At 34.8% G+C, this 23,563-nt stretch overlaps 1 protein-coding gene across 6 annotated transcripts in view; it reads left to right on the forward strand.

Moving 5' to 3' along the window:
• Window positions 1-23,563, forward strand: part of CEP170 (centrosomal protein 170) — a 160,030-nt gene that overhangs the window by 127,198 nt on the left and 9,269 nt on the right. For 2 of the 6 annotated variants that reach the window (XM_036755048.1, XM_036755045.1), the window contains 3 exons: window positions 3,703-3,829; window positions 15,084-15,261; window positions 16,892-17,059. In XM_036755048.1, coding sequence (XP_036610943.1) covers window positions 3,703-3,829; window positions 15,084-15,261; window positions 16,892-17,059 — 473 coding nt within the window. Of the gene's footprint in view, window positions 1-3,594; window positions 3,830-15,083; window positions 15,262-16,891; window positions 17,060-23,563 lie in introns of all 6 variants that reach the window. The other 4 variants (XM_036755042.1, XM_036755047.1, XM_036755043.1 and 1 more) reach the window with 3 other exon arrangements.

Here is a 23,563-nt window from a genome sequence, read left to right on the forward strand (position 1 = left end):
AGTTTCTATTCAATCAATCAAGGAAGACATCGTGGACATGTGTAGCTATATAGTATGCATACAAAATTGATCTTTGTTAATTTGGGCCAGAAGGGCACAATCAGCTTAGAGGATCTGAGTGTAGAAAAAACAACAGGGATTTCAAAAGATGGAGATGAAGAGGGGGTGCATTCCAGGAGCAGGGACATGAGGGAATGGGGAGGATAGAGGCTGTAGAAAAGCATGGAGAAGGATAACGGAGTGCCTTTACATGGGGAACAGTAGGAACGTTTATGTAGCTAGTAAGCCATGATGTGTAGGAAGGGGAAAAATAAGTAATAAGGCTGGAAAAGTCAGATTGGGGCCATGTTTTAAAGAATTTCACTAGCCAGGTAGAGTAGCTTACATGATAGGGAGCCACCAGAGTTTGGAGAATGACATAGTCAAATATACTTTAGAAAAATCACTTTGGCAGTTGCATGAAAGATGGATTGAAGTGGAGCAACTAACATAGGCCAGAAGGGATGAGAGCAGAACTAAGGTAGTGGCTACATGGATGGAGGGGACAGATACACAGTTTGGTAACCAAATGATGTATGTTAGGTGAGAGTAAGAACATTAAATATAAACAAATAGATAAAAAGAAATTATATAGTCAATTTGTCCTTTTTTCATCGTGTAGTAGTGTATTAGCTATTTAGTAATTTCTTTAAAAATTATCCTCTTATTTTAAATTTAATTATTTACTCTTCTCTTGTATCAATTTTGAAAAACTGATGGCATCTGTTTCATTTCCTTTCTTAGTAAATTGCATTAATGTAAGCTTCTAAAAACATCTTTCTTTTTCTCAGGATAATCTACCTTAATTTGTTATATTCCATATAATGACTTTCTCCCCCTTTCTAATATGTATTTATCAATAGCCTTTTTTCCTTTTGGTTTCTTTTTCCTCTATCCAGTCTCAGGAATAAGGATTAAGTTTCATAGTGTCTGTGTTCAAAGAATAAATGCAGGGCCTGAGGAAAGACAGCATGGTACAGTGGAAAGACTTGACTGGAGTCAGAGGATATGGATTCATGTCTCGCTCTGATAGTACCTGTGTAGCTTTGGACAAGTAACTTAATGTTCTGGCTCTCACTTTCCTCTAGATGGCCTTCCAGGTCTAGACTCATGAATATAGAAGTTTCAGCAGCTCCCATTATGAGAACTCTCCACAAGTTTGCAAACTGGAAACCCTCCATGACTCAGTAGAGAAATCATTGGGAGTTGGCCAAGTCTTATAGAGGCTCAATGACTTGCCTAGGATCACATAGCTGGTGGATAAAGTAAGATATGAATCAAGGTCTTCCTGACTCCAACCCTACCGCTCTATTAACTACACCATTTTTGTAATAAAGCTCCACAATAACATTATAACATACTGTAATTACACTTAAAGAGGAAAGAAATATAAACAAATAATAAAAGACTGTCTTAAGTGCAAAAGAGAGGTCCAGGGAAAGTGATATGAGAAATATAAGAAGACAGCAATTATTTATCCAGGGCAGGGATTCTTGATATTTGTGTGTGTGTGTGTGTGTGTGTGTGTGTTGTGTGTGTTGTGTGTTGTGGACCCCTTTAGCAGTTTATTGAAACCTATGGACTCTTCAAAATATTTTTAAGTTCATAACAGAAAATAAATGTGCTAGCAAAGGAAACCACTTATATTGAAATAAAACTGTATTTTCCTCACCCATGTTCATAGATTCCCCTGCGATCTAGCCACACACAGATGCCTTTGGGGTGCATGTACCCCATGTTAAGGAAACACCAACCTAGAGGAATCAAGGAAATCTTAATTGAAAAGGTGGTACTTGAGTTGAGCCTTTAAGGAAGACGGAGTCTTCAGGAGAAGGAGGTGAAATAAAGTACCTTCCTTATACATATAAAGGATAGCATGCACAAAGATGAAAATGACTAGAGACAAAGGGAATCCTAGTTTGGCTAGACATAGAGCACGTGAAAGGGAATAGTTTCAGAAAAGCTTGTTAGGGTGGTAGTCGTTGAATGCCAGAATTAGTCACTTAAACTTTATTTGATAGTACAAAACTACTGAAGGTTTTTGAATAGAGAAGTGGCATGATCACAGCAATGTGTCCTGGAATTTACTTGGGAAGAAGTGTGAAGGATGAATTGAGAGGGAGTGGGTAAGAGAGATGTCTAGTATGGGATTGTTGTTACAGTCCAGGCGAAAAGTGACTAGGTTTTGAACTTAAGTAGTTAGGAGAAAGGAGGAAGTAAATCAGCCCAAATGAGTGGACTTTGTGGCATATCACTGAATTCAGGTTTATATCTCTTCAGAGAACTCAGATAAGAATAAGATAGATCTGGAGACATCATACCACCCTCAAACACAGCCCCCAACCCACCTCTCACTCCCCTCCCCAAAAGAAAACAGTTAATGTTGAAGAAGAGGAAGGACTAGAGGAATTCCAAAATTAGGGCCAATAGACCCAAAAGCACTAGCTAAAATGCAGGGCTCTACTAGTAATAGAATAGGTATATTTATGCTACCAACCCTGCTACTATGAAAAAACATAAGATCACAGTATTTAAAGTTGGAAGATACCTTAGAGAGCATTTAGTGTAAGCCCCTCTATTTTAGCCCCTCATATAGTACTGAGAAAAGGAGATGCTGTGTCAGTGGGTGTTAGCAGTCTCCTCTGTTCTTCATCTCTGCATTAACTACTAAGTTTGTTTCTCATATTAATAGGAGTGATGTGTCTTTATGTTAATTGGGATTCTGGTTTTGCAAGTGCTTTAGCAATACTATTTTTCCAAGTGTGTCACTAACCTTAAAAGTAAAAAAAGCGATTAAAGCTTTCTTTTACTCTGACCCATCCACAGAATCTTATGTCTTAAAAGTCAGCGGTTGTGTAAACACCCTGTGCCTGAGTTCTGTTCTATGTAGATTTTATAACATTATCTATTTTCACCATGATTTCAGTGTCAAAACAACAGATTTGAACCAACAGTCTTTTTACCATTAATTTTATTATTTACCCTATTAAAAGATTTATTCCAACTTTAGCATTACAGGATGTTGAGTGATGGAGGTAATGTTTTTCTGCCAGAGTTGCATAATTTCCAGAATTATGCACATTTGTATGTTGGGAAAAGAGGGTTATTATTACCATCTTCATGTTTGAAGTCCTTGTAGCATGTGGAAATCTTTTCCCCCCTCTCTTTTTTGTCATCGTCTTTTATACCCATATTTTAATTCAAATAAAAAAAAAGTATTTTATAATCAAATCATACAGCCTGACTACCTAAATAAATTTTTTGTCAATAGAGCTTGCTTATTCATTGTCAGTGGAATTTTCCATCTGAATGTCTATTCACCACCCTCCAAAAACCTTTGTCTTTTAATTGTTGTTGATTGTTTTTCACTCACAGCAATGTAATTTCTTTATCTTTAAGGGGTAGTAGACAAATGATTATTGTGAGGTATGTGGATAATTATTATTGAATAGTTGTGTTGTGTTTTCTGTCGTGGTATTTTTGAAGTCATGACTTTATGTAATTTTCTTTAAATGATAACATAATAATTCTTTTTTAATGATTGAACAAATTTAGTAAATTCAAGATGGAGGCGCTTTCCTACTGATTATGCTTCCACCTCAGAAGATGAATTTGGATCAAACCGTAATTCCCCTAAACATACCCGTCTGCGTACTTCTCCAGCCCTGAAAACCCCTCGAATGCCGAGCACTGGCGCAGCCACGCACACTAGCTCTTCATTCAAGCATCGAATAAAAGAACAGGAAGACTACATTCGAGATTGGACTGCTCACCGAGAAGAAATAGCCAGGTTGGTTTTAATGAAACACCTTCAAAAGTTAAAATTTTAAATCTATCCTTATAACTTGAAACAAATGTCAGGAACATTGTGATATAGAAAGAATTTACATTCACCAGAGAACTTGGTTTTGTTGATAATTTTATTCCCCATCCAGCTTTTTTTTAACTGGGGTTGTTAATAAATGACTGAATTAATTAATATGACTTTCCAGCCATTTCTGATGTTTGTTCTGATGATGGTTAGTGAAATGCTGAAAAAAATGCATTTGAGGAGGATTAATAAGAATAATCAAAAATTGTATGCTTAAATCAGTAATTAACTTACACAAGAAAGTATAGAGGTAGCTATGCATTGTCATTCTTTGTGGGATAATCTGTTTTGAGCCTGATGCATTTTCAGAAATAATAGTAGGAATTCAGTATCCACAATGAGTCCAGTCTTTTACTTTCAGTAACTTCATCAAAATGTATTGATTTTGACCAGTAAAAAGTTTGATTAATTTATTATAAATTTTTAAAACATTTAAGTAAAGAGAAAATTGATGTCAACAGCATCATATTTTATAAGTGTTTTCCAAGTGTAATGTTTAATTTATGGATTTTATGGTAGTTTAAGTATTTAAGAAAGGAAACACTCAAGCAGAATTGTAACGATGTGCATCAGTATTAAGTTTTACAAGGTGATAAAGGTCTTAAATCTTTTAATAAAATACATACTGTTTTTCAGTGCGACCTAAATACCTTAAGCTATGTTAAAATTACTTTTTCTTTGACTTTTAAGGTTTCTAGATTCAAGTTTTGTTCTCTGAAAATAACAATACAAGAATCCCTGCAGTGCAGGGAAAAGGACAAGGATCATTTAATATACAGTCCTAGCATTGGTAATGACCTCGGAGGTTATCTGCTACAGCCTCCTTCCCATGCAGGAATACCCTCTGCAACATCCCTGACAAGATAATAGAAATCCAGTCTTTAATTCAGCCCTTCTAGTGATGGGGAAACTTAGCACATGAATACATAGACCATGACATGTTTGGGTAGGTTTAATTGTTAAAAATACCTTCCTTGGGGCAGCTAGGTGGCGCAGTGAGTAGAGCACTGGCCCTGGAGTCAGGAGGACCTGAGTTCAAATGCGACCTCAGACACTTGACACATGTACTACCTGTGTGACCTTGGGCAAGTCACTTAATCCCAATTGCCCTGCCAAAAGAAAACAAAACCAAAAAAAAAAAACCTGGAAAAAATACCTTCTTATGAGCCAAAATCTGCCTCCTTGTCACTTCTACCTATTGGTCCTAGTTCTGCCTTCTAGGGTCACACAAAATTAGTCTTGTCTCACTTCCTCACGAAAGCCCTTCAAATATTTGTGAGGATGTCCAAACCTTCAAAAGAAAAGTATTTTCAAGAGGATAGGAGTAAGTATGGATAAGGAAAAAATGTAACTAACAAAATTCCTTAACAACAAATTCTGACAAATCATGAATTCATTCAGTTCATTTCTGCCTTCTTCTGTGTTGCTATTCAGTTTCAGACTTTTCTGGTTGCTTATTGAAGGTTAATTATTTTAATCACTTTTAATTAATGTGAATTTGTTTAATTCAGTTATTATTTGTATTTTCTATATATACTTTATGTAACTAAAATCACACCTTTTGGGTTTTGGTACAGAAGCTGTCCATTTGCAGGTGGATCAATGGCTACTGCAAAAATAGCTTAAATCACTTAAGACCTTTAGTTTGGTTGGAAGTCAAGTCACAGGAATAGGAGGAATAAACCAAAGTCCAAGTGGGAAGTTTTGCTAGTATCTTGTTCCATTAATCTAATCATCTTCCAAATAGGAATAGTAGTAAAGTATTCTCATAAGTATGTAGTGTTTCACTTTTACAGAGCACTTTCCTCACAGTATCCCATGTAAGGTGATACATTGGTTAGAGTGCTGGGCCTGGAGTCAGGAAGACCTGAGTTCAGCTCCTGCCTCAGACACGTACTAGCTGTGTGGCCCTGAGCAAGTCTCTTAACTCACTTGTCTGTGTGCCTGTTTCCTCATCTACAAAATGAACTGATAATAATAATACCTACCTTCCAGGGTTGTGGGGAGGATAAAATTAGTTAATATTTGTAAGGTGCTTTGCAAACCATAAAGTGCTTATATAAAACTGGCTATAGTCTTCATTATTATTATTCTAAGGAAACTGAGCTTCAGACAGACTACTTTTATATAGCACTACAATTACAAAATACATTTATATAACCTGGATTGGGTTTTATCTTCTATTTCCCAGTGTATAGAATAATATTTTGCACATTGATGACTTATATTGAATTCTATATCTCATGTGATGCCCTTAGTTGCCCTATGGACTTCAAAGAAATTAATTGAATTGGTAATGCCCAACTAACCTTATTTACTTTTTTTGACAGAGTTATTAGACTAATAGATCAAAGGTATGCTCTAGAGATAAAGAGCCATAATCTTATAGTTTAGGGTTAGGTTTTAGAGTAGCCTCATCTAACTCCCTCATTTTATAGGTGAGGGCCAGAGAGCTAAAATGATTTTGCCTAAGGTCACACAAGTGGCAAAACTAGGATTTGTACTCGGTTCTCTAATTCTGTAGTCAGCACTAGTTATGGGCTGTATGATAGGATAATTAAGTAAATTCCAAACAACTTAAATAGCCAAACCCAAAGAGTAACCCTTAGAGGTGTTATCATGAAAAGTTATAAGTAGAATGCTCCAAGCATCTGTCTTTGTGCCTCTATATGCTAGTTAACATTTTTATCAGTGACTTAGATAAAGGTATGGATGTCATTCTTATCCAATTTGCAAAATACTTGAAACTAGGAGAGATACCTAAAGTATTAGGTGACAGTCAGATTACAAAAAGCTCTTAATAGTTCAGAATATTGGGCAAAAATCTAATAAGATGAATTCTTAATAGAGATAAATATGAAAAATAAAATCTTACCCTTGTTTTTAGGCTTCACATTCACAGGCACAAGTTTTGGGAGATGTAATTAGATAATTCTTTTCTAAAAAAGGTCTGGGTGTTTTAGCAGTTTTAACAGTTTGAACATTGGTCCAACAGCACGTTTTAAATATTTTTCTCTCTATGGTCTTGGGCACCATTGGGAGGCATAGGGTCCAAGACTTAGAACATAATAGTCTTGTTATAGACTTGGTCAGACTATAATGGACTATTTTGTTACATCCTGTGGTCCACATTTTAGGAAGACCCTTGGTTAGCATAAAAACATCTGAAAGAGGACAACCAGGATGGTAAAGGACCTAGATATTGTACATATGGAGATTAGTTGAAATAATACTTTTTAAGCTTTATTATATTAGCCAGCTTCTCACTTTCATGGAAATGGAATCTGGCAGTTGGCCAGAAGTTGAGTCCTTTTAAATCCTCATTATTCGATGTAATTCGATTTGTTAGAAAACATTCATTCTAGTACTTGGGGCTAGGAAAATGAAAAAAAAACACAGAAGGGTGGCTAGAGTACTAGACTAGAATCAGGAAAACCTTATTTTAAATCTTGCCTTAGATATTTACTAGTTGTATAGCCCTGGGCAAGTCACTCAATCTACCTGTGCTTTGTTTCCCTCATCTGAAAAACGAAGAGTTTGACTCAATGGCCTCTAAAGTCACTTTTCGCAATATGTCTCTGATCTTCTGACTACACTTACCAAATGTAACATGATCCTGAAATAAAGCCATTTAACCTAATATATTAACTATTGCTATTTTAAGTTATTTTCTGGTCAGCAGTATTAAAAATTTGATGACCGCAGTATGTGTAGGTACTGAGGATATAAAATAGTCATATTACTGGACAACTGTATCAAAAAAAAAAAAACCCAAAAAGCAGTAATGAGTCATTTGACAATGGTCCAAAAGAAGAATTATCTTCAAATGACAATAAAATTGTCAATTACATAGAAAATGAAAAACAGCTTTACTCCTTCACAGTGGGTACCACTGAGCTAGAGGCAAGTCAGATAAATGATTCAGTTGTAGGAAAAAAATAATTAATCTTAGTGTCAGGGAACTTCAGTATAGAATGGATATCTGAGAGTTCAGCAAGTACAATGTTATCATTTTACAACTGAGGAAATTAAGACTCAAATTGTTAAGGTTCACTTAATGTGTTAGTGGTGAAACCAGAAGTAAAATAATTTATTATGGAAAGTTACTATCCTTTCGCCTGAATTAATATATGACATACAGGTACATTATGTCTGTGGCATTTCCCTGATATAGTAATCCTTCCAAAAATAGGAAATGAAGTTGGTCTGATGCAAATTCATCTTACTTCTTGGTAGTTCACTACAACCTTTTCTAAATTTTCACAATCCATGCTTTTAATAATATATACTTGAATTTTTCAAGGAATCTAATCCGAGACCACTGTGGGATTTGTAAGAAGATATAAGCACGTCCTTGCCCTCAAGGAGCTTATAATTAGGTTGAGAAGACAAAGTTAGCATAAGAAACAATAACGAACAGTAAAATTGTATGGTACAGATTCTAAAAATGCTCAAAAAAAAAGAGTGAGGAGTCCTGGAGTAGTTAGGGAAAGCTTTATAAAGGAGATGGGACTTAAGCACTCAAATTCGGATAAGGATAGGACAAAGAGGACCAAAACAAAACAAAAACTTGCTCTATTTTCAGAGAACATTATCCAAAGCTGGGAGGTAAAGTTGAACTTGTAGATCAATAAAAAGATGGCATTAATTAGAGGAGAAATTTTATCTCAGAAAGTTCATTCATATAAATAGTCACATTATAGAGATAACCTTGAGAGTCAGGGAGAAGTATTCAGTCCTGATACATTTGGAACTAGGAAGGATCCAAGGCTTTTGAATGAGATCATGGTCTGAGGAATGTAGGTAAATTTGAGGTAAATTAGTCTGGAATCAGAATTCTATATGCATTGAAGGGAGGAAAGAGTGAACCTGGAGATAGCAAGGAGAATATCATAGTAAAGAAGCTCTATGAGATAAGTATATAAAATGCCAGAGTAGCTCTGTATCACTATGAGAGAATCATTGAATGTCTGTGAATTTAGTTTCCTATCTCTGTGAAATAGAGATAGGAGCAGTATCTGCTACTGTAGTATTTACCTTAGCATTGTTATGAGACTTAAACTAGAAAATGTTTACTAACTGCTTTTCAAACCTTAAAGCAAGGCTCTAAATGTTAGTTGTTTTTCCTGGGCTTTAATTAAGGTTGTGCCAGTAGAATAGAGGAGGAAGAAATACATACTAGAGGCATTCTGAATTGGACTTACTAATGTTGGTAGGACATGGTGTCAGTGGGTTACAATATGAACAGTGGTGTCACTTGGTTACAGTATGGCATATTAAAGATAATTTAAACTTTTATTGTTTTTTTAAGCAGTAGACTATAAATTGATTGTTTTACCTACATGGTTAATGTAAAATATTGTCACTATATAAAACATTGGGTTTTTAAAAGACATTTTGCTTCATTCATATCCTTTTAATATCCCTTACATTATAATCAAAATTCTTACATGTTCTATTGTCACTTCTTTTTAAGCCACAAAAAAAAAATCAAGTAGTGTGACTGTTGCTTATTCATTGTGAACAGCCAAAAAAGCATTTTAGCTTTATGAAGTGTTTTTATTGGACATGATGAAGTATCTTTTACAAACTGAATTTTTTGCCTATCTTTCATTCTATATTCTGTTTTAAAATCATTTCCCTTTTATTTTTCTTCTTTCATTGTTGTATTCCATTTCTTCTCTTAAAATTTGTTTTCATACTTCCTGCCCCTGTTTTTTTTTCTTTTTGTTCTTTTCTGCTACACCTTCCTGATACACTTTCTATACAACACTAAAGTAACTCATCTGAATATTTTTTGAGGAAGTAGGAGTGTGAAATGTGGAGGAGAAATGGAAAGAAATATGAGTTACAGAGACACAGGTCTTCTTGAAAGACCTCGTAAAAGTTTCTCATTTTGAGTTAGTCCTTTGTTTAGTTCTTAACCTCCAGTTGGAAAAAACCTTAAGATGAATGGTAGAAATCTTGAATTTTATCTTTATTGGTCTACTACTAAGTTAAAAGATTGAGAGTTTGATTTGTTGCCTTAAGGCTTGACTTGGATGTTTATTAAACCAATCCCTTTGTTATCATATAAATAACACATATTGTTGTTAATTGGCAGTTTCTTTTCTTTGGCTGGTATCAGAGAATACTTCTTTCACATAGGTGACTTATACTTAATTTCCTCAGGGCTGCTTCAAGCAAATGAATCTCAAGTTATAATGCAAAGGCTAAACCAGATTTGATTTTTTTTTTAAAAGAATGCTTGATACAAAATCACTGAGCTATATAAGTTGACAGTTTAAAATCTACAGTAGGAGTCCTAGTGAATTAAAAAATCATTAAGCATAAATGTTCATGAATATGTAAAATATGTTACATATGGAACACACCAAATTTAATATGCTTCCATCTTTAAGACTCTGGGTTACCAAAAATATGTCAGCAATCATTTTCCTTTGACCATTTGTTATTTAAAAGACATATAAAAAGAATAATGGTTAAAAAAGAAATATCAGCAATGGTAGAATATAGCCAACATAACTTGAATTTACTTAAAGCCATCCTTCTCAACTGAAATTCGGCAGATATTAAGTGCCTAATGTGCAAGTCACTGTGCTAGGTGCCAGATACAAAGATTAAAAATTACACAGGCCTTCCTTCGTAATTTGAATCCTCCTGGGCATCAAGAGAGATTGGGACTTGACATGTACACAGTAAATATGATACAAGGTAGGATATGATGAGGTCAAAGAAGAAATCCTGACAGAATACTCTAGGAAAATTTGAGGAAGAGGAGCACTTTCAATCCCTCCTAGGGATTAGGAAAACATATCCCAAATGTTATCTCATTTATTTTCAAAAACATCCCTGTGAAATATGGTGCTAAGTATCTGCATACTGACTAATATCAACCTGAAATCCTTTTAAAAGACAAGTGTGTGTCCCAAACTTGTAGTTTTGGAAATATGTATTGTCATGAGATATTTTTTTAAAGATGAACTTTAAAAATTATTTTCGAAAATTCTTCATAGTTTGAAGAAGCTCACTATTAAAGTAGGAAAGCATCTTTTATTATCTTTTTCAACTAAAATGTTGCATTTTGTTCCTTTTGTGACTCACAGTTAAGCGGCATTATCTTCCCAAACTTTTCAATGAAGAAAATTTATAACATAACAACTTAAAATTAATAGCTGCTTAAACTTATCTGTGTTACTTTGTAATTAGCCAGCAGTGTTTAATTTGGATTTTATTTGGGAACAGCCAAGGTCGTAGACTAATGTCTGTCCCAACCTTCAGATTTATCAAAAGCTAAAATTTCTTCTTGCACAGGAAAAACATTACCTTAGAAATATTTTATAATAAATGCAAAAAAGTGGAATCTTTTCTTAACCAACCTCAGAGTATTAGGAAAACATAATTTTAATTTTTGTATATATTTAAGAAACAGATCTGAGTATACATGCTTCTGTATTATACCATTTAAAAGATCACTTCCACATTATAGAATTATTATAATTTTAATAGTCACCCTGATTTTAAAGAATGACATTTTTAAAATGAATATGAGGCTCAGCTAGATAATCGCACCTGGAATCAGGAAGACTTGAGTTTAGATCTATTCTCAGACATTTGCTAGCTCCATGACCCTGAGAAAGTTATTTAGCTTCTGTCTGCCTCCTTTTTCTTATCTGTAAAATGAGGATTAATAATAGCACTCCCCTCCCAGGGTTGCTGTGAGGATCAGATGAGATAATTGTAAAGTGCTTAGCACAAAGCTTGACAAATAATAAGCACTACATAAATGTTAGTTAATATCATCATTTTTATTAATTAATGAAAAATATCTTCAAGTGGCAACTTTGAATTACTATTATTAAAGTTAAATTACTTCATTTATGTACATCACAGTCTAAATGAATGCAATTATGTATTTGTGATTAACTGTTTTTACTTTGTATACTTTAGGAATTCTTTTTTAGAGACAATAGTTAATGGAAAAAATCTGTAGTTAAGTTTTCTGAATTGTTTGTATCCTTATTAAATTTTTAATTAAAAAAATCTTTTTTCTCTCCCCTTTGCCACGTCCTTATTCCCTCCTCTTCCCCCACTTTGAGAAAGAAAAAACCCTTGTGACAAAAATGCATGGTCAAGCAAAACAAATTCTTACATTGGCTATATCCAAAAATTATGTCTCAGTCCTTATCCTGAGTCAATTACTGTTCTGTCAGTTTGATTATCAGTACTATGAAGTTGTGGTTGGTCATTATGCGGATCAGATCTCTTTAGTCTTTCAGAGTTGTTGATTTTTCTAGTGTTGTTGTTATATAAATTGTTCTCCTGGTTCTGCTCACTTCTGTCTTCATCAGTTTTAAAAAATCTTAACAGGTTTATCTGAAAGTGCCGCCTTCATAATTTCTTACAGCATAGTCATATTCCATTACATTCATATAACACAGTTCATTCAACCATTCCCCAATTGATGGGCACCCCATTCATTTCCAGTTATTTGCTACCACAAAAAGAGCTGCTATAAGTATTTATGAACACATGGGTATTTTTCCTCCTCCTTTGATCTCTGAGCTATGATATGAACTTAGTAGTGATATTACTATTCAAAGGGTGTGCACAATTTAGTAGCTTTTTGGACATAGTTCCAAATTACTTTCTAGAATTGCTGGACCAATCAGTTTGCAATGCCTCATCCACTTAGCGGTGCATCTAATGTGCCTGTTTTCCCACAACCCCTCCTGTATCTTTAGTTTTTAAAATTTAATTTATATTGCCTTCATAAGCATTAGTATGGTAGGAATTGTTTTACAAAATTCTACATAGGAAGCTTTAAGGGGAAAATAAGCTTTTAGATAAACTGATGCTTACCTGTTGGAGATCTCATGAAGATTTGCTTTTATCTACTTAATTGTTTTACTTCAGGAAATTGGAAGGACAAAAATATAATAAATTAGCTAATAGCACTTATTAAAGTAGGAAACTAATATGGCATCAGTAATTATCCAGTTCCAGGTTACTTTCATAATTTACATTGTCTGTAAATTCTTGACTTTTCATGTGGAATTGAAGTATATTTTAGTGTTAATAGCTTTATTAAATCATCAATGGCTATTAAACATCAGTTACATGGATTATTAGCCTGGAGTCTGAACTTTTAAAAAATATTTTGATAACTGCATTTCAAAGTAGTTAGTTTTTTTTGTAATCCTGTGCATTTTATGTTATATAAGGAACTCGTGACACAAAAAAGGCTAAGAATCCCTGTTCTTTTATATATGACATGGTCTAGGCAAAGTAAACAATAAAAAGAGAGAAAATTTTTCTTTGTATATGTAGCACATAGCACCCCCAGAAAAGTTGTTCCAGATTTAAGGTACTCTATCGATCTTCGTCTTTAACATATAAATTCCCACTAATGTATTGACTTTTACTGGTCATCTCAAGGACAGAAGTAGGTTAAAGTAGATTTTTTTAAATTTAATATTATAGTGAGAAAGGTAGGAGAAGAATATTTATAAACCTAGAGGACACTCCACCACAAAAACACAAACCATTGAAGGGAAGAGTGACCATTCCTAGGGAACACAGGTGATCAGGCACAGACATACACATCATATGTGGCTAGGGAACATGTGTCCAGAAGCAGTTGTCCCCTTTAGGTACTACAGAGCCCCTGATGTCTTCTGATGATGTTATGTTGCTGTTCACATTAGGCCTGATCCGCTCCCCTCTGGCTTCACATGACAGGTAGTTTTTGCCTGATATGCAGTGTACTGGTTAGTACTCTGTTGTCTTCCAGGAATTGCTCTTTTGGTCACATGTTCATTGTTCTGTTGGGCACATGGTTGAGGCATTTTTCTATTGTAAGCTTCTGGGCCTTTTCTGGGAACCTCACTTAACCTGGAATGTCCAGGGGAGCAAGAAGAAGCAAAAACCAAGAACACACTCTTAGGAAAGGCTCATGTTTAAGCATCAGAAGGAGGTGGAGTCATCACAGACATGGAGAGAAAACAGTAAGAATAAAGTGTCATGCAGGCCAGTGGAGAAGAGACTGAAGATGAGGAGCTGATTTAAGTTCTAGATAGAGGTCTAGGAGGTTGGTAATCAGTCTATAGTTGAGGCAAATAGAAAGGTACAGGTAACCCTCAGGAGAAAGTTTTCAGTCATCTAATAGGACCAAAAGCCATATTTTGAGAGATTAAAAAATAAGTGAATGTTGATGTAAAAGTGGGAGCACCACATATAAAGTATTCTTTGTCAGTTTACCAAGTTTTAGGTGAAATAATGCATAAAGTCTATAGTTATAACAGCAAAATTTTCTTGATGCTTAAAATTGTGGTAATTTTACACTTAAGTCACTTGACAATTTTAAAAAATACTTTGTTGTATGTTATTTTAGATATCGAGTTTTCCATTTTTTTTAGTTTAATGTAATGAACATTTGCATACCTGACATTTACATGACGTGTTCATCTAAATAAATGAACAGAAAATGAAAATGAAAAAGCATCTATTTATCACTTGGTAAAGAAGCTCTTGTCTCTTGTGGTTCATATTACAACAAATTTCCTAGATTGATGCTTGCTTTATCATCTTTTTAGCTTCTTTTTTTTATTCCACAGTATTATTGACTGTCAAGATTTATAGTCAGTTTAGAACAGTGTCTTTAGGTTCCAGTTAACTTCTCTGAGAAAACCTGGAATATATGAAGGAGTTTATACCTCTGTTCTCTCTAAAAACACTATAGATAAATTATTTTTCTTCATGGAAAATGACTTTAGTCTATCACTAATTATATGTGACTATTAAAATTCATCTGTTCTATATCCAACTTTTAAAACATGAATACATTTTTGAGAACTATTAGTGGGATAGAATATTTTAGACTTTCCAAGTTTTTATGGTTTACAAAATCAGTTGATTATCACTACTTCTGGGGGCTTAAAATAATATTTTCAATATGGAATCTTGTAGAAAAATTTTGAATTCCATTTTTACAAAATGTAAATTCATGACTTAAGTCAAGACTTTGTAACAAAATACTTAACATTTCCAGAGAACCTAAGGTTTTGGCCTACAAACTTATTTAATTTAATTTCCCTTATGTAATTTCTTTCTATGAATTCGTCTAATTTTGTTTTTTAAAAAGACTAAACTGCTTTTTTGAAATCATTACCAGGATCAGCCAAGATCTGGCTCTCATTGCACGAGAAATCAATGATGTAGCAGGAGAGATCGACTCCGTAACGTCATCGGGCACTGCCCCTAGTACCACAGTAAGCACTGCCGCCACCACCCCTGGTTCTGCCATAGACACTAGAGAAGAGGTAGGAGATCTTCATGGAGAGATGCATAAGGTTCTTCTTTTTCTTGATTTCTTTTGCTTTTAGCTTTTTGCAGAGTTTGTTTCAGCTATGCCTTCCCTCCTCGTGTGCATGAACCTCTGCATTTTCCTCCTTTGCCTTAACATATTCCTTTTACATTTCTTAACACAACTAGTGAAGGCTGATGTCGGATCCATGATGACTCTAAAACCTTAGAAGGTATTATCTCTTAGAACATGCATCTTGTTCATTAACCATTAGTTACTTGTCCATGATTCATTTAAAAGTGAACATAAAAAAGCATCTGAAAATGGATGCGTCTGAAAATATTTGCAGTTGAAGTTTTTTAAAAGCATAAGGTTGACCTCTGCACATAGCCTATAGATAAGAAGGTATGTTATCAAGAGATAATCAAGAAATCCCTCATTATTAATACTAGAAAGAAAAAGGAAACAAAAACAAATACTAGTTTTCTAAGTTCGCAGGTTCTAACTTAATCAAGATTTGCCTCGGACCATAATTTATGTTGTTCCACTTCCTCAGCTTTATGAAATGCTTTGTTAAATTATAGTTTAAAATGGCTAATGATTTGGACAGATTTAAATCCAGTAAATAAAATACTGCTATTTTTTCTCCTATTGCCTTTTTTATGCTACTTTTTATAGTCTTGTTTTTAGTGTTGATTTTTTTGTTGTTGTTGTCTCGTCCCTAACTATATGGCAAATAATGTTTGTTTCATTTTTGGTATTGTTTTGTTACCATATTAGTCACCTGTAATACTGTATTGAGAATGAAATTATCATTTTTGTAGAAAATAAAGGCTATTCTTGGTGGCAAGACATACACAATTTTTCTGGTGCATTGTAAATGAGCAAATATTATTTTTTAAGTGCATAACTAAATTTCACCTAATAACATAAATACTCATTTTCTCAGTCCCAGTAAAACTAATCACATCCATTTAATAAGGCCTTTTTTCCATCTTGTTTTGTCAGAATCTGAGTTACTGTGTAGTTTGTGTACATAATTTATACTGTAGATGGCAGTATCTCATTTTAGCTAGGTATATCTTTTCTGTAAAATTATAGGTCTTACCAGTAAAGACTAAAATACCTGTTTTGTAGATTATTCTTTAATTTTCCTTTTGTCAATTGGAACTTGCAATTTAATATATCTTATGAAGAGAATTGGCAGCACCATTTGGGGGAGAAAAAAGAAATAAACTTATTTTACGCTGGTAAAGCAATGTGAGTAAAATTAACTCATTGTCTATGTATATAACTCAACCTTTATTTTATCTACCATCTGTTTTCCACGTGGGGGCAATCACTTCCATGGGAGGATAACATTTTATGTATATACATATGTATCTATATAAATATAAATACCTCTCTGTAGAGAGATACACACATATATGTGTACATGTATTTTGGATATTTCAAAATCAGAATCCATATATTCTGTAAAGAACTGTATAATTTTGTCATATAAAAGTAAATGCATGTTAAAGTACACATAAAACAGAATAGTGGGATTATTGGAGATCTCTTATTTCTGTTATTAAGAAAAAATCAGTCTAATCATAAAAATCATAGAATTACTACCAATTAATTTACTAAAAATTATGGTTTCCTCACAGCTATCCTCTTCTCTGTCCTTTTAGTTGGTTGATCGTGTGTTTGACGAAAGCCTCAACTTCCGAAAAATCCCTCCATTAATTCATTCTAAACCACCAGAAGGGAACAATAGACCTAGTGATTCCAGACCTCAACTAACAGAGAATCCAGAACATTTAACAATTACAAGGCGGAGAACATGGAGCAGAGATGAAGTGAGTATGTCACTCTAGAGAAACAGTTGCTTAAAAAGAAGGATAACCTAAAAGGGAATTTATAATGAAACTCCAAGCTGAGATCCAATCTTGTAGCCCTTGGCTTTGGTGGTATAGATCACAGCCCATCCATGCCTGCCCATGTGGTGTGGTTCTCGTCTATAGCCTTCCGTATATCTGCCACTGGGGGTGACCATGTTGTGGGTCTTCCTGTCATTCTTTCAATATTGAACAGACACTATTTTAAGGGTATATCGATTGATTGCCTCTTGTTCTCACCATATGATGGGCTTAATTTTTTTTTCCATTCTGTATTTCTCTGACAACAACTCTTTTACCTCTTTTACATGATTCCATGTTTGAAATGTTTTGTAGTTCTGTATTTCTCTGACAACAACTCTTTTACCTCTTTTACATGATTCCATGTTTGAAATGTTTTGTAGTTTCCTTAGGCTAACCTTGTGCTTCTCCACTATCCTTTAGTTGATAAGCTCTTTAGATATGTAGTATTCCGTGACTCATAGCTGTATAGCAGCACTGGAAAAATGGTGGGATTATTGGAGATCTTGTGGTCATTTATTTCACAGAGAAATTTGGTGGCATTAAAAGCACTGCCCATTTTCTCAAGAGCAATTCAGCCTATTCTTTATGATGCTGCTTTCTTGGGGTATTGAGTGTTGTATTCTTGCAGGATCTCAGGGATAGGCTGGGTACTTGCAAGGTCTCAGTACTCCCAAACTGATCTAATCAAGGGCCAGATCTGATTGCTGCCTCTCAGCAAGTTCCTGCCCTGAGTTTGCGTTTGAGTAACAGTAGACTACTGCTGAACACAGCCCCAATTCAGCCAACTGGAAAAGTGTTGGCTCAGAGTGGCAGACTCATAGGCTCCCCTTTGGTCCCCTTTGGGAATTCCCTTGCGGGCTCAGTTAGATGCCAGAACTGAGTACCTGCTTTGCTCCTAGGATCTGAGCCACACAGATGCTGCTAGCATCAGAACTTCCTCCTTTCTATGTATACCCGTATAGTGCCCATATCCTCTCTACCATGGAACTCTACCTCTGTGTACAAGTCACCACAAGTCACTTTACACTTCACCCTCTATCTGTGGCTAGAAGTAGTGGGTGATGGGACAACAAAACTGCCAATTTTCCCCTGTCCTTGACATGGGTCTGGTGGTGTCCTAGTACAGATTTGGAGACTTCTCTTGCTTTTGTGTACAGCCTCTCCATGTGCTCTGCAGTGCTCTTCATGTGGTGTGCTCCTAGCCCAGCCCTGTCCTCAGTGTTCATAGACCTCCCTGTACCCCACATACCAGCTTGGGCTAAACAAAGACTCTAACTTTCTGTATTTCCCCATTGGGATTTGGTCTGATATATTTTGTAGATCTCCTTGACTTAGTTTTGTGGAGGGGAGCTCAGCTGGGCTGCTTCTTACTACTTCACCATCTTGGTTCCATGTCTCTAGCAGTTTGTTTAAATAGGTTAAGCTAGAATCATTTTCGTTGCACGTGATTTCTTTTCCTATTTTTTAAAATTTTATTCTTTTGGTTTTGTTAACTCTGACCTTTTCTCGAATGAATTGGTGGCTTGACTATACACAGACAGCTGTTCATGAATAACTTCAATAACAGTTCATTTTCCACCTGACAAAACACAGTGGATTTAATTTTTGTTGTTATTTTGTATTCTATATAATACCTCCTGACTCATTTTTCACAGAAAAAAATCATGCTATGTAGGCATGAGACTTCCATGTAAACCAAACATTTTTTTTCTCTCCTTTACTACTGAACTATTTTCCAAGATTTTTTTAGGTCTCTGCCCCTATTTTACACTTTGGGTAAAAATATAAGTGATTTAATATGGAGGATCATACTGAGTTCTTCATAGAATTTCTCTACTTCATTATCCTCTTCAATAGATGTTGGTATAGAATCTGTAATTGTTTTTCATGGTGTTCCTTCTGTAAATAGTTCTTATTAGCCCCCAGTACAAGATGCAGATGTCCCATGAAATGATATATGTTGTTGACTTTGGAAAGGCAACAAGCATTTATTAAGCATTGCCACTATGCTATGTGCTGCAGTTACAGACACAAACAAAAAAGACAGTTGTTGCCCTCAGGGAGCTTATAGTCTCAGTAGAGGATGGGACAGAACATAAAAGGGAAATGAAAAGTGAGGTAGGAGGTAGAGGAAGGAAGGGAGTGGGGTGGGGGAGGGAGGAAGATAATACCAAAGTCCAGAAAGTGAGAACCAGAGCTAAGAGGGGAATGAAGCTTAGCCAGCCTGAACTTCTTCCCAAAATGGAGGCCTGGATAGGAATTCATCAGTGGGAGAAGAGGACTGGCATGGAGGAAGGGATATTCCAGGGCAAGGAGGACTCAGAATAGAATGATTGTCCATTCTAGGGAGATGTCCCAGTCATTGAGGGAAGAGTCCAGGATGATAACTGTAGTTGTGGTGTGTTGGCAAAGTCTAGATACTTAAGAAGCAGAGCCAGGAGTCTGGGTGGCCTGTGCCCCACTCCAAAATGGATGCCTTGAGAAGAACTCAACAATGGGATAAAATGGACTCTGCCAACCACATTAATTACTTCTACAGGAAGAAACTCTAAGCCATTTTTCCATTTACTTTTAAAATCCCCTTTGTCTTCTGGCTTCCCATATAGCAAGAATATTGAAATTGACATAGTTCACTTTCTTCAGTAATAAATCTATTTACTCCTTAGTAATTGGACAGGGATCTCACACTTAGACTACAAACAGTTCCATTGATGCTTATAGACAGTTTGAAAACTCTGTTTTTTAGCGTCTCTTATTTCTTTTTCTCTCTGCCACCATTAATGCAAAAGGAGACTGAGGATTGTTTTATGCTCTTTTTGTCTTCCTAGGGTGCTACTGCCAAAAAACATATCACTTAAGTAATGAGCCTTTACATTTACCTAAATTAGCCCTAGAAAACAGATAATAGGCCAGATCATAGTTGTCACTTCTCTAGCAGAACCTGCAGGAGTTGAACTTGCCTGACAAAACCTTCAGGAACTCATACCAGGGTTATTTCTACACCAAAGTGAAGTGTCAGACTTTATGGAGAGGCTATAATTGTGCCTCCCAGATATTAGGATGAGATTAAAGAACAGCAAAGTAAGCAAGCTATAGTAAACTTCCTCTAGAATGAGTGATACATGTCACAAAAGGAGAAAAATACTGCTTATTTTTCAGACCATTTCATTTTGTAATCCCAAACAAAGAACATACATACAAAGAATATGTATATATATATATATATATATATATATATATATATATATATATATATATATATATACACATACATATACACACACACATATATATATATGTATGTATGTATGTATATATGTATCAGAAGTATATGCCTATGTACTCTTCACTATGACTTATCCATCAAATTGTGGCTTCATCACTGGTCCTCTATAGTCATGGTTGGTCAATTCTACCCCTTCCAGTATTTGTCATTTTCCTTTTTTTTTTTGGTCAGTTTTGCTAATTTGATAGATGTGAGGTCTCCGTTTCCATAAATTGTTTTCTAGTGGCATTCAGAAAGTTTCTATGTTTGCCTTTGTAAGTAAACGCAAGTATTTTTTACATTCTGCAGCTATTTTGTGTTTTGTTGTTGATGTTGTTTTGATTTTTAATTTAGTCCTCACCCAAATCTTTTTTTCTACTTTCATTTTTATTTCTAAGTTCTCTCTCTCCCCTTTCCCTGCCATTGAGAAGGCAAGAAAAACAAAACACATTAAAAATATTTGTGGTCATGCAAAACCAATTCCCACATTAGTTAGGTCAAAAAAAAAGGAAGAAGAAGAAGAAAAAACATATGCTTTGACCCTGAGCCCTTTCTCTGAAGGTAGATGGCATGCTTCACCATGAGTCCTTTGAAATTGTGGTTAGTCATTGTACTGATCAGAGTTGCTAAGTCTTTTAGAGTTGATTGTCCTACAATATTATTGTTACTGCATAAATTATTCTCTTGGTTCCACTTATTCCACTCTACATCAGTTCACAAAAGTCTTCCAAGGTGTCTCTGAAATTGTCATCTTCAGGATTTCTTACAGCACAATCATATTCACTAATCATACACCACAGTTTGTTCAACCATTCCCCAATTGATGGGCATTCCTTAGTTTCAATTCTTCGCTACCACAAAAAAACTCTAAATATCTCTGTACGTATAGGCTCTTTTCCTTTTTGTATGATCTCTTTGGGGTATAGACTAGTAGCAATGTCACTAGTTCAAAGGGTATGTATACTTTAATAGCTTTCAAGGTCTGTAATTATTTATTTTTTATTTTTTGCAGGGGGGAAGGCAGGGCAATTGGGGTTAAGCAACTTGCCCAAGGTCACACAGCTAGGAAGTGTGTCAAGTGTCTGAGGACAGATTTGAACTCAGGTCCTCCTGACTCCAGGGCTGGTGCTGTACTCCCTGTGCCACCTAGCTGCACCATCTGTAATTATTTTGAAAGGAATTTCTCTTTATCTCTTCCTGCTGGATTTTGTTGGTATTATATAGAAATACTGATGATTCATATGGATTTATTTTATTCCCTGTAACTTTGTTGAAGTTATTATTTCAGTTAATATTTTAGTTGACTCCCTAGGGTTCTCTAAGCCACCATGTCTTTATCTTGGATCTCATTAAGAAAGCATTTAGTGTTTTCTGGAGACAAATATTACTAGATCTTTTGTTTGATCCTATTAAGGAAAGGTCTTTCTCTATTGAACTTCTTAGTGTTTTTTTAGCTATATTTTATAGAAAGCTCTTTCTGCATCTGTTGATATAATCACATTTCTATTTTGTTATTAATGTAGCATATTTATGGTTTTCCTGATGTTGAACCATCTTTGCATTCCCAACATAAATTCAACCTTGTATTCAGTAGTCTTTTGAATGTAATGCTGCTGCTCCTTTACTAATATTTTATTAAAGTTTTTATGCATCATGTGAACCCAGATTTTTCTAATTCCCAGTCTATTTCTGTTCTCTGTACCAAAGGTGTCAAGGCTACCTCACTATCCTCCGTAACAGTGTGTTACAGCCCTCAGTACTCCCAAGGGCAACTTGAACTAGATTAAAATGTAATTGGAAAATATTTAACAAAATAAATAAAATAAAATTTTAACATGTGGTTTTATAAGTCATTTGCCACTTACAGAGATCCTTGTATATGGTTTAGTGGTCCCTGTTTCTGTTTGAGTTTGATGTCATTGATGCAGTAGATAGAAAGCTGTCTTCATGATCACAAAGACCTGCATTCAAGTTCTCTCCCTAGTATGGTTTTAGGGGCCCCTGTTTTCTATTTGAGTTTGCCTGCAGTGTCCTATGACATGCTGCTACTTCTCCATTTCTACCAATATAGTCTTTTGATTTACATATTTAATTTTTTAAAAAGTTTTGGCCTGACATTTTCATTCTGTCAGAAGCCTACCTAATTAATTATTTTGAAGTTTAAAACATATTTAGTTTGTTTTAATCAAGATCCACCTCCTATCCTCCATTGAGAAGACAAGAAAAAACCCACTGCATTTATAGTCGGTCAAAACAAATTTCCACATTGGCCATATTCAAAATAAATATGTCTCATTTTGTATTCCAAGCATTCACCTTTTCTGTCAGGTGGTGGGCAGCATGTTTCATCATTAGTCCTCTGGAATTACGTTTGATCATTACTCTGGTAAATGTTCATCAGAATGGACTTCTATCACTTTGTATACCATAATTTTTTCATTCCTCAATTTATGGCCATTCCGCTCTTCTTGACATTCTTTACCACCTTAAGAAGAGCTGTAAATATTTTTGTACATCCTTAGATTCTGTTTTGCTTAGTACTAATCCCTCCCTCAATCTACCTCCTCACTCATTTTAAAATTAATAGTAGTTATTAACTTTTATAACTATCCAGATAATTTTGCTTTATAGTTTCCTAGGATACTAAACTATTCTGTTTTCTAACTTTACCCTATACTAGATACTGCTGCATGTTGGCATATGCTACTGATGTTGTCCCAACCATTGTTGTTTCGTAAAAAAAAAATTTAGCTAATAAATTATAACTAAACTCTACCATCAACAACCCCAGCCCCATTGTAAAGCTATTCAATTAGTCACACATTTATTTTTAGTATTTTTGCTTTGATAATTTCTTCTGTCATGCCCTTATTTCTAATGCAGTGTTTTTATGGAACTAGTTGACATTTAGGAATAACATATATGGATCTGAGTTCTCTTCTTCAATCTTTCCCATCTCTGACAGAAACTTCTTCCACATTCTCACTATCACTAAACTCTTAAATCCTTCTTTACCTTGTATTATTGACCCTATGTATTTGCTCAGATCATTAAATACATTCTTGCTACTCTGTATTCCCTAATGACCCAGAATTTCTTGATTAAGTTTCTGCACTGTCTCCTAGTATATCTCTCTATTATTTCTTTCCCTCTAATCCTAAGGCCTAGAAGTCTAG

Source organism: Trichosurus vulpecula, chromosome 4 (assembly GCF_011100635.1).
Source record: "Trichosurus vulpecula isolate mTriVul1 chromosome 4, mTriVul1.pri, whole genome shotgun sequence".
Classification (NCBI taxonomy): domain Eukaryota; kingdom Metazoa; phylum Chordata; class Mammalia; order Diprotodontia; family Phalangeridae; genus Trichosurus; species Trichosurus vulpecula.